The sequence below is a fragment of the Myotis yumanensis genome, unplaced genomic scaffold (assembly GCF_028538775.1).
Source record: "Myotis yumanensis isolate MYYU_CA2020_CCGP unplaced genomic scaffold, mMyoYum1.0.hap1 SCAF_1, whole genome shotgun sequence".
Classification (NCBI taxonomy): domain Eukaryota; kingdom Metazoa; phylum Chordata; class Mammalia; order Chiroptera; family Vespertilionidae; genus Myotis; species Myotis yumanensis.
The window spans coordinates 64,171,409-64,183,584 of record NW_027223752.1 but is presented as its reverse complement, the minus strand read 5'-3'; the positions used below and the strand labels follow the sequence as shown (position 1 = coordinate 64,183,584).

Genomic DNA, 12,176 nt, shown 5'->3' with positions numbered 1-12,176 from the left:
GTGTGCTAAAATTTACATTTCTTAGGCATACATGCACACCAGACTAGCAAAAAATCTATTTAATGTATTTCTAAGCATTTCTTTAAATACTAGAGGCCCAGAGCACAGATTCATGCACTGGTGAAGGGTGTGGCCTACAGGGATCAGCTTGCTGTGGGAGCGCTGCTCATCCCAGTCAGTGGAGCAGCTGAGGACCTGCCCTCTGAGTGGCTGTTCCTACTATGGGAGCGCCACTCATCCAGGTCAGCTAAGTGGCACTCCCACTGTGGGAGCACACTGACCACCAGGGGGCAGCTCCTGCATTGAGTGTCTGCCACCTGGTGATCAGTGCACATCATAGCGACTGGTTGTTCTTATTCCACCATTCAGTCGCTGGGCTTTTATTATATAGACTAGAGGCCCAGTGCACGAAATTAGTGCAATGGGGGGGTTGCCCCTCAGCCCAGCCTGCACCCTCTCCAATCTGGGACCCCTCAAGGGATGTTCGACTGCCCATTTAGGCCCGATCCCACGGGGCAGTCGGACATCCCTCTCACAATCCAGGACTGCTGGTTCTCAACCGCTTGTCTGCCTGCCAGCCTGATCACACCCTAACCACTCCCTTACCAGTCTGATCGATGCCTAACTGCTCCCCTGCCGGCCTGATTGCCCCTCACTGCCCTCCCCTGCCAGCCTGGTTGCCCCCAACTGCCCTCCCCTGCTGGCCCAGTCACCCCTAACTATCCTCCCCTGCAGGCCTGGTCCCCCCCAACTGCCTTCCCCTGCAGGCCTGGTCACCCCCAACTGCCCTCCCTTGTAGGCCTGGTTCCCCCCAACTGCCTTCCCCTGCAGGCCTGGTCCCCAACTGCCCTCTCCTGCTGGCCTAGTTGCCCCCAACTGCATTCCTCTGTTGGCCCGGTCACCCCCAACTGTCCTCCCTTTCAGGCCTAGTCCCTCCCAACTGCCCTCCCCTGCTGGCCTGATTGCCCACAACTGCCCACCCCTGCCAGCCATCTTATGGTGGCCATCTTGTGTCCATATGGGGCAGCCACCTTGTGTGTTGGAGTGATGGTCAGTTGCATATTACCTCTTTATTATATAGGATATCCACAGCACAGATGTTGATATACACATATCTTCTTGACTTCAAAGGTACATCTCTTGAAAGACTTTTCTATACTCAACAGTCCTTGTTTCCTTATCTCTTACTCATTACTCAACCTAGTTTCTGGGTCAATCACTCCACTCAGCAGATCTGGTGCTATCATCAATATCTCCTATGCCTTCTTTGACCTCTCAGCAGCCTTTGGCTGTTGTCTACCCCATCTTTTTGAAACACACATTGTTACAATTTTCTCCTGCTTTTCCTCCTACCTCTTTGGTAGCTCCTTCTTTGTCTTTCATGATGACCACCACTCTCCACTCAGCCATGAAATACTGGGATTCATTAAGCTTGTAGAGGCTATATTCTCTACGTTTTCAGTCAACCTTCCTTGGGAAATCTCACCAAAACCACAATTCCAATTATCATTTATAGACCAAATATATATCTCCAGCTCAAATTGCTCCTGAGCTCTAAAAACCCATATATTTAGATCTCTACATGTAAGTGCCTATATGACATCTTCACCTAAATCTTTCTCAGGCTTCTCAAGTGGCCCTTGTCCAGCCCAACTTGTAATCTCCAGGCATATGTATATTTCTATACTCCATGGTCTCCATGCTCCAAAGTTCCTCATCTTAGTAAAAGGCACCAATTCTCATCCAGTTGTGAAAGCTGACAGACACCTAGGAATCTAATCTATCTCCATGACTCATACTCTAATCCAAAGTAATTTTGTCTCCCTAAATCCACTCTTCCCCTAACTCTAATCAATACTTTTTTTCGTTCCCTACCACAATCATACATTTTTTCTGGGATCTGCTATTTATCAGCTTTACAAGCACTGTAGTCAAGAGTGAACTTTTGAAATTTAACACATAAACACAGACCATTAGTTTGAAAACTTGCAATGGCTTCCCAATGTTCTTAGGATAAAGACCAAAATCCTGGAGATGGACCACAAGGTCCTACATGGTCCAACCCCCACCCATGTCTCCAGGCATTGATTCATCTCTAGCCTCCTTGCTCTCTATGCTCCACACTGGCCTGCTTAAGTTTTATTTTTTACTTCACCATCCTCATGCCTGCCATAGGTTCTTTACCTATAATGTGCCTTTTACTTAACTTGCTCTTTCCTTTCATGTTCCTGCATTATATACTCTTGTGAATCCATGTTCTTTTTCTTCAGAGTACTCATCTCCATTTGGATTCTATATTCAAGACTACAATTGTTTGACATTAAAGTATCTGTCTCCTATCAGATCCAAAACCACATGAGTGAAGGGACTGTATTTGTTTTAGTCACATTCTTAATCACAAATGAGTAATTAGTATAGTGCCTGACACATAGTAGGCACTCAATTAAATAATTGCTTAATGAATTAATTTATTAAGTAGCTACTATGTGGTAGGCAATGTACATACGTGCTCTTTATCTATTTTCTCAGCTAATGCTTAAGATAAGCCAACAAATTAGTTATCCTTAGCTTACTAATAATGAACCTGAAATTTAAAGAATTTAAGTAACTTGCCTAGGATTATTGTCTAGTAGGTGTCAGAGCCAGAATTTGAACCCAGATTTAGCTAACTCTTAATCTCTTGCTCTTGAACACTATTTTAAAAATTATATGAAATAGTCCATTACTTCACTGACTCATTTAATCAATGTGTATTTAAGACAATGACTCATTCAGAGTCCAAACAGGAAATAGATGACACATTGAACAAGGATAATTAGAGAAAGGTTTATTTATAAAGGGACTATACAAAAGTGTGCATGGAAGACAAAAGGTTAAGAAATAAACCAATGACTTGGTAGCAACCAAGACATTTCTCTTGAAGGAAGGGAATGAGTGGAGATAGTTGTTATTAGACCTTAAAGGAAAGACGTATAACAAGAATAAACTCAAAATGGATAAAGGACTTAAATGTACGACAGGAAACCATAAAAATTCTAGAAGAACCCAAAGGCAACAAAATCTCAGACATATGCCGAAGCAATTTCTTCACTGATACAGCTCCTAGGGCACTTGAAACTAAAGAGAAAATGAACAAATGGGACTACATCAAAATAAAAAGATTCTGCACACCAAAAGAAACCATCAACAAAACAACAAGAAAACCCACTGCGTGGAAAAACATATTTTCCAACATCATATCTGATAAGGGCCTAATCTCCAAAATTTATAGGGAACTCATACAACTTAACAATAAGAAGATAAACAATCCAATCAAAAAATGGGCAAAGGATCTAAATAGACACCTTTCAAAAGAGGACATTTAGAAAGCCAAGAGACATATGAAAACATGCTCAAAGTCACTAATCATCCAAGAGATGCAAATCAAAACAACAATGAGGTACCATCTCACACCTGTCAGAATGGCTATCATCAACAAATCAACAAACGACAAGTGCTGGAGAGGATGTGGAGAAAAAGGAACACTTGTGCACTGCTGGTGGGAATGCAGACTGGTGCAGCCACTATGGAAGACAGTATGGAGTTTCCTCAAAAAACTAAAAATGGAACTCCCATTTGACCCTGTGATCCCACTTCTAGGAATATATCCCAAGAAACCAGAAACACCAATCAGAAAGGATATGTGCACCCATATGTTCATAGCAGCACAATTCACCATAGCTAAGATCTGAAAACAGCCTAAGTGCCCATCAGTAGATGAATGGATTAGAACACTGTGGTACATCTACATGATGGAATACTATGCTGCTGTAAAAAAGAAGGAACTCTTACCATTTGCAACAGCATGGATGGAACTGGAGAGCATTATGCTAAGTGAAATAAGCCAGTCAATGAAGGAAAAATACCACATGATCTCACTCATTCATGGATAATAAAGACCATTACAAACTTTTGAACAATAATAGATACAGAGGCAGAGCTGCCTCAAACTGATTGTCAAACTGCAGTGGGAAGGCCAGGGAGGGTTGGGGGGCAGGAGGGAGGGAGGTAAGAGATCAACCGAAGGACTTGAATGCATGCATATAAGCATAACTAATGGACATAAGACACTGGGGTGTAAGGGAGGCCAGGGGATTGTCAAGGGCGGGCGGGTGGGGGGAAGGACACATATGTAATACCCTTTGTAATACTTTTAGCAATAAAAAAATAAATTAATTAATTAATTTTAAAAAAAGGAAAGACGTATGTAGAATTTGCAGCCTTTAGAAGAATAACTTTATATTGAGGGACCCAGCTAACTTGAAGTGACTTCAGAAAGAAAGTCAGGAAGAATAAATACTTTGATCTCAACTTTCCTTCTCCCTTTGATCTATCTCTTCCCAGGGATCCCCAATGACCATGGCCCAAATAAAAGCCAAAGTTCAAGGAAACCTATGAGTATAAACCATACAAGTCAGCTTCTAGGCCAGAGAGAAGAGTGGAGAAGGGTGACAGTGGATCTGGAGGGGCAAATAGAAGACATTCAGAAAAAAAAATCTACTATGTGCCAAGATGGAGGGAACACCTTAAACGAATAAGTATACTACCCTCAGAAACCAGACTTTCTCCTCTCTTGGGTACAAAGGAAAAGTCATTACCAGGCAGGCATGGCCTAGGTGATAATGTACATTAGACCCTCCTAAATTATAGATTTGTAAAGTAAACCATGTCTGTCTCTACTATATTCCTTTCACAATCCTCAATGGTAGGTATAATTAGAGTAATAATACAGAAAGAATAGTTAAAAATTTATTTTGGATAACTGTCAGAACATCTAGGTGTTTACCTGGAACTAGTTTCTCCATTAGATGTCTCAAGACTTACGGGTTCTGAGACAGTCATCTGTGCAACTTTGGCAATGATGAAACCATCCATTCCTCTGCCTGCCATCATTCTAGGAAAGCTTTTATTCAACATTTGTGCCCAGATGAAAGACAATGGAGGCATTCTCTGCATTCAAATATCTGCCAAATGAAGGTTTCCTGCCAGGAAACATCCAGGCCACATCACAAAGAAAGAGGGTGTTCCCCGACTTCCCTCTGCCAAGATTCAAAGAGCAGTACATTTTCCCAGCCTATGCACTCTGAATTGATGCCTAAGGAAGGAAGAAGCAGGGAAGAACGGAAAACATTTGCCAAGCATCCCCTTATCATATGCATTGTCTCACTGAGTTTTTACAATGACTGTCTAATGTACCTATTATTTCCCCACTTAGAGCAGAAAACGAAAGCTTTGGAAGTTTCAGTGGCCAAAGTTTAACATCCTACAGCTGGTAAACAAGTCTGAACCCAGATCTGTCCAATTCAATATTGTGCAAACTTTCTGTTATACTACTGAGAGGGAGACCTGCTCAACTTACCACCCCCCTTCCTTCTATGTAGGAGCATTTTCCCAGAGAGTCAACCTTATGAAGGAACACTTGGCCCCTGTATGGTTCACAGCAGCTGTCCTAGCTTAACACGCTGTAGCTGAACCATAGTCCTGAATCCATCTTTTCAAACAAGATCATACAAATGCAAACAAAATGTTGGGCTACAGCCCATTCTTAGGATGAAGCATTCCCATCTCTATGACGACAGAGAGCAAACTAGTGAAGTATGGTATCTATTTGCTTTGTTTAACAATGGACAGGTTACTTTGATTTTCTAAATTGTATAAGCCATCCCATTCGATTGAATGCCTTATTGATTGTAACGTGACTATCCCGTTGATTGTGATCTTACTGGTTATCGAAGCACATTCTTCTGTGCCTGGGAAACAGGACAGCACAATTATCCTAAATTGTTTTAGTGGCCACAGATAATGCGTTCCAGTTGACTCAGTGGTCCCAAGACCAGGACAGCGCAATTACTCTAAATTACCTCGATGGCTCTAGATAATGAGTTCCTGGCAACTCAGTGTTCTCAAAACCCGAAAGCTCTAGATAAGGTGTTTCTGTCAATTCAGTGACCCCGAGACCCAAAACTATAATTAACATGCTTAATTCTGCTTCTGTAAACTGCTTTTTTGCAAACCAGGTTCCCCATTCCAAACCTTGAGATGTAATCAATACCTTTGTGATATTTGCCTATGTAAGTCTGGTTTTGCCACCATCTTATCACTATGAGATTTGGGAATGGCCCCTCATAGTCCCGGATTGCAATAAATGTGACTCTTTAATTCGAGTTCTTGAGGCGTCTTTCTGTGATTCGCGGGGTACATTACAACACTAGGAGGGTCCTTCCCATCAGAGAACCTTCAATAAGTCTCTCCTTTATTAAGTAGGAAGGTAAACAAAGGTTAGTGTATAAGCTTGGCTCTCTCTTTCACTCAATGCAAGAAAGACGCAAATGAAGAAATATATGACATAGGTTTATTTCCATGACAAAAGGATGAAAGCATCTGATGAGAGAATTATTAACCCAGATTCATTCCCAGATAAAAGCACGCGCACTGCCTCATTTCCAGGGATTTCCCAAGTCCTCTCAATGGCAATGTCCCAAGCAGCAAGAACCTTGCTAACACCCACAGCTGAGAGCATTTAGAAAGAAATGGGAGGACTTTTCCAGGTTTGGAACCCTTTTGAGTCTTTAATGAGCATTTTGTTGTTGTTGAGGAAAGTCAGTTAAGAAAAACATTCCAATTTTGATTGCACATATAGTCAACGGGCCCAAAACATATCTTAATTTGGTGTCACGATAAACAGCATTTTAAAAATCAAGGGCTGGCAATTGAAGCCATGAGTACAATTTGAGTGTCTTTATGAAATGGTGCTACTGTAAGCTTCCTTAGCAGGAGAGGGCCACCTTGGGCCCATAGAAATAAAATAGGGAATGGAAGAAGTGGCCAGCAGGAAGAGGAAGAGGTACCTCCCCTCTCTCCCCTGATTCCCACCCCACCTCCATCACACAGACTTTCCAAGGCTCACTGTCCTATTGACGAATAATAGAAGACGCTTTGGAGTATAAACAGAAATGATTGCAGAAGCTCCAAGGAAGCTTTTCCAAAAGAATTATTTGACCTTTGCAGACTACAAAATTAGCAGCAGAGCAGGGGGATTTCTTTCGTAGTATTTCCCCACTTTAAAGGCAAGTTGATTAATACATATATGATGAAGATGATTGAGATGGGGTTAACGAAAGAGAAATTAAACTGTAGGCATCTAGCACCCACTAGTAACTCAGGGCCAAGCAGCCTTAGGAATAAGTTCATGATGTTCATAAGTTCATGGTTCCTTACACAGTGGGACCACACAGATTATTTCCAGAGCATTGGTGTCTTCCCCCAGTGCCCTGCACTCTGCAGTCAATGCAGGTAAATTAAAGCACTGCGTTCATCTAGCCTGGAAAGCCCCAGATGTCAGGAAGGGCCCCCACCCCACTCCCCGACCCCAACCAGTCCTCGGCAGTCAGCTTTACCTGCAAAAATAACCATTCCGAAACACCAGCTGGTGTTTCTCAGCACACAGCCCCTCAGGATTATCTTCTCATTGTTGAGGGAGTGCTCACTGTCCTTCCAAGAGAGAACTCCCGTGAATTTATCTAATTTGTTGTTAGGTGCCTCACAGACAACAATCCCTGCAAAATGAAAAATAATTTTAAAAGCCTTTTTATGAGTTACCTTGAACTCTCTTTAGAAGCCCACAGTATTTTGTTACCACCTTACTTCTCAGACACAGTATATTTTACCTTCTCTCTCTCTCTCTTTTTATTTTATTGATTTCAGAAAGGAAGGGAGAGGGAGAGAGAAATAGAAACATCAACAATAAGAGAGAATCATTGATCGGCTGCCTCCTGCACACACCCTCCTGGGCATGTGCTCTGATCAGGAATCGAACTGTGACCTCCTGGTTCATAAGTTGACCCTCAACCACTGAGCCACATTGGCCAGGCTTTACCTTCTCTTTTAGACAACACAGAGTTATATGTACAAGATTGTGCTAGGAAAAATAAGTTAGAAGGTACAAAGATAGAAGCCCATCAAATGTTTTAAACATAGCTTACTGCGCTGTCTGAATAAAAACAGAAAGCTCAAGAAACATGGGATTTTTTTTAACTTAAAAAAAATCACTTCTCTCTACTTTTAGTTTGTAACAATGACCTTTGACAAAATTAAGTGTGGACTGTCCTAAAAGTTTTTCTTATCCCATCACTTTTAATTTAATGTAAACTCTCCCATAGGTTTAGATGGTATACTTTCAGTTTCACAGCCAAAGTTAATCAGGTTTTTCTAGGCTCATAATCAGAATTTTAAGGGTTTTGCAATATTTCACCCCCAGGAAACCTGGGCCTTGTTTGCTACATGTGCCTGAGAATACGTGTGATTCCTTTCAGCTGTTCTATGCTTCTTATCTTGATTAGATTCAGAGTTCTGGAGACTCTCAAAGACACCATATAACTTGCCTCAACCTGGCCAGAAGATGTATCTAGTTTTGTTTTGTTGTTTTAAATTCCAAGCCCATTCCAAACCAAGGGCATGCCCATTCCAAATCAATGAATCAACTTGTTCCACTATTTCAATAAGAATATACACTTTCAGGGTGGGTATTCTCCTGGTAGAAAAAGAAACCAGAAGTAATCTTCTATGGACCCTGTCACAAAATATAACTATTAGATCAAAAACATTTTGACTTTGGGTGGTTGTTGGCACACAATGCAATATACAAATGACATAGCATGGAATTGTACAGTTAAAACCTATATAATTTTATTAGCCAATGTCAACCTGATAACTTTAATTAAAAACATAACATTTGTACTGCAAACAGTTGAGGTTTAAATTTTTATAAGTAAGGAATATAAAAGGGGGTTGCGGGTAGATCCAAACAGGTTAGTACCTATAAAATTCTTTCTCTCAAAAACAATTAAAATACATGTATTTAATCAGAAGCCAAATAGTAGGTTGGAACATAATAAATGGCATTTGGAAACGAAAAAACGGAGGCATGTCTTCAGCACTGATTGAAGGGAAAGGAGACCAGCCCCGCCTAGAGAACTGCTGTATTATACTGCTACACCACTCACCAAACACCTTCTAAACTTAGAACATTCTTACATAGGCCCCTTTTCCTTCCTAGGATATATTTTCCTTTTAAAACTCTTAGACCTAGGGGACATCAGCCAGTTTTCACATGGTCTTATCACTTCTGACCAACCAGTTTACTAATATTAATAGATCTTGCATGAAAAAAAAAAAACAGGCTTCTGCCCAAGATGGCAGCGTAGGTAAATGTGGTACTCTTATCCTCCCACAACCACATCAAAATTACAACTAAACTACAGAAAAATCATCATTCATAACCACCTAAAATCTAGCTGAACAGAAGTCCTAGGACTAAGACTATATAAAAGCCACATTGAGACTAGTAGGAGGAGTGGAGATGAGAAACAGGCTGGTCTCACACCCAGGTGTGGCAGACAAAATCAGAAAGGATATCTCAGCTGCAGAGGTCCCCATGAGGAGCAAGGGGTCCCAGCCCCACACCAGGCCTCCCAGCCCAGGGTTCTGGTGCCAGGAAGAGATGCCCCACAACTTCTGGCTGTAAAAACCAGTGGGGATTGTGGCTGCGTGAGACAGAGGGCTGTTGGAGTCCCAAGCAGTTCTTCTTAAAGGGCTTGTGTATGGACTTACTTGGACTCACTCCCTCTAAGTTCCAGTGCTGGGGAAGTAGCTCAAAAGGCACCGGGACATACAAGAAGGAATTGAATCATCTTGCATCAGGATGAGAGCTGGAGGGGCAGCTTTTTCCCAAACAGAAGTGCTGGCAGAGGCCATTGTTCCTTTTCTGAGAACTTATTCCACAGAATTTGCAGGCAGGAGCCATATCTGAGTCTCCATCAATCTGACTACTACTGTTCATCCTGTCCTGGTGATTCTCTGAGACCCTACCCCACACAGCTTGCTAACCCATCCCAGCTGCTTCAAGTGGCTTTTTCATATGAATGGCCTAACTTGGCTCATGCATCAGACTTTACAAAAAGCTCTTTTAAAAGTAGCACCTGGCCTGGGCATGCCCTGTAACACTAGCTAAGTGGCCCCAGGCCTGACACTAACAGCAGCCAGCTTTGGTTCACAGTTTGGTCTTCCCTGGGCACCTCCAAGCCCAGCACAAATAGCAGCCACATGCAGATTGCTCTGTAGCTAATGCTGAGTGTCCCAGGCAGAACACAGGTGGCGAGTGACCTTGGCCTGCACCTCTCCAAGGCCCCAGAGTCAGTGTATCTGGTGGAAAGCTTCAGACCACATCAAAGCACCACCCAACCACCTCCACAAGTGATACAGTCAAGGGGCAGACTCAGTAGGCCTTAGAGCCCACTGAAGTAAGCCCTGCTTCATGGTGTGGAACCCTGCATAGCTGATCCGACCTAGTGGGCACAGCCAGCCCTTTCAGTCAATTGAGCTAGGGGTAAATACCTCCCATTGATGTGCCAACAGCAATCAAGATTCAACTACAACAGGAGGTGGGGAGTACACCTGGAGTGCCCAGCTTGGGTGATCAAGAGGCTGTACCACTGGACCCTACAGGACACCTACTATATTCGGCCACTCTAATAAGCCTGGGAGATGTAGTAGGTTTACCTAAGGCATCAAAACAAATGTAGCGAGGTTGCTAAAATGAGGAGACAAAGAAACATGTCCCAGATGAAAGAACAGAACAAAACTCCAGGAAAAGAACTAAACAAAATGGAGACAAGCAATCTACTAGATTCAGGGTTCAAAACATTGGTTATAAGTATGCTCAATGAATTTAGGGGAAGAGTAGATGAATTTAGAGAGAATTTCAACAGCATAAAAAAATCACATGGAAACCATAAGAAAAAAATAGTCATATATGAAGGATACACTAACTTAAATGAAGAATAATTTAGAGGGATCAACAGTAGATTAGATGAAACCAAAATCAAAAATAGCTATTTGGAATGTAAGGAAGCAAAATTCATCCCATCAGAACAACCAAAAGAAAAAAATAATTTAAAAAAAATGAGCCTCTTGGAAAACTTTAAGCTTACCAATATTCACATCATGGGTTTGCCAAGAGGAGAAGAGAGAAAGAAATTGAAAACCTATTTGAAGAAATAATGACAGAAAACCCCTAACCTGGTGAAGGAAATAGACATACAAGTCCAGAAAAAGCAGTCCCAAACAAGATGAACCCAAAAAGGCCAACATCAAGACACTTCATAATTAAAATACAAAAGTTTAAAGACAAAGAGAAAAAATCTTAAAACAGCAAGAGAAAAGCAGTTGGTTGCTTACAAGGGAGTACCCATATGACTGTCAACTGATTTCTCAAAAGAAACTTTGAGGCCAGAAGAGATTGGCAAGAAATATTCAAAGTGATGAAAAGCAAGGACCTTCAAACCAACTCTACTCAACAAAGCTGTCACTTAAAATGGAAAGACATATAAAGAGCTTCCCAGATAAGAAAAAACTAAAGGAGTTCATCACCACCAAACCAGTATTACATAAACTGTTGAAGGGTATTCTTTAAGAGAAGGAGGAGGAGGAAGGGGAAAAGGAAAAGAAGGAGGAGGAGGAGGAAGACGAAGAAGGATATATAAAAAATAAAATGGCAATACATACATATCTATCAATAATTGAGCCTAAAAAAAAAACAAAATAAATAAATAAGTAGAACAGAAACAGACTCATACATACAGAGAACATTTTGACAGTTGCCAGATGGGAAAGGAGTTTGGGAGATGGGTGAAAAAGCTGAAGAGATTAAGAAATATGAATTGGTAGTTACAGAATAGTCATGGGGATATAAAGTACAGCATGAGGAATACAGTCAATAGTATTCTAATAACTATGCATGGTGTCAGATGGGTATGAGATTTATCAGGATGATCATCTAGTAAGTTATATAATATCTGATCACTGGGATGTACACCTGAAACTAATATAATATTGAATGTCAACTGTAATGAAAAAAATTTTTAAAAATAAATTTAAAAGAAAAATAAAAAAATAAACCATGAAAAAAAGAAAAATAAAATAAAATAAAAACCTTGAAAGAAATGATCAACTTGTGGCCTTAGGACTGCTTTTCCAAATACCACCTCCCTTTCCCCAGGATAATACAAGTGTTGCCTCGATGCCCTCACTTAGGCACTCACTGGTGTCTTCCCAGACAGCCACTGGTAGATGAGAGAGTG

The 12,176-nt window shown here is 41.4% G+C and overlaps 1 protein-coding gene across 4 annotated transcripts in view; it reads right to left on the bottom strand.

The window, feature by feature from the left end:
- The window catches only part of ATP8B4 (ATPase phospholipid transporting 8B4 (putative)), a 214,855-nt gene that overhangs the window by 90,173 nt on the left and 112,506 nt on the right, over nt 1-12,176 (bottom strand). For 3 of the 4 annotated variants that reach the window (XM_070423207.1, XM_070423198.1, XM_070423188.1), the window contains exon 11: nt 7,437-7,595. The exons of the other annotated variant lie outside the window; for it this stretch is intronic. In XM_070423207.1, the coding sequence (XP_070279308.1) occupies nt 7,437-7,595 (159 nt within the window). The remainder of the gene's footprint in view (nt 1-7,436; nt 7,596-12,176) is intronic. 4 annotated transcript variants of the gene reach the window in all.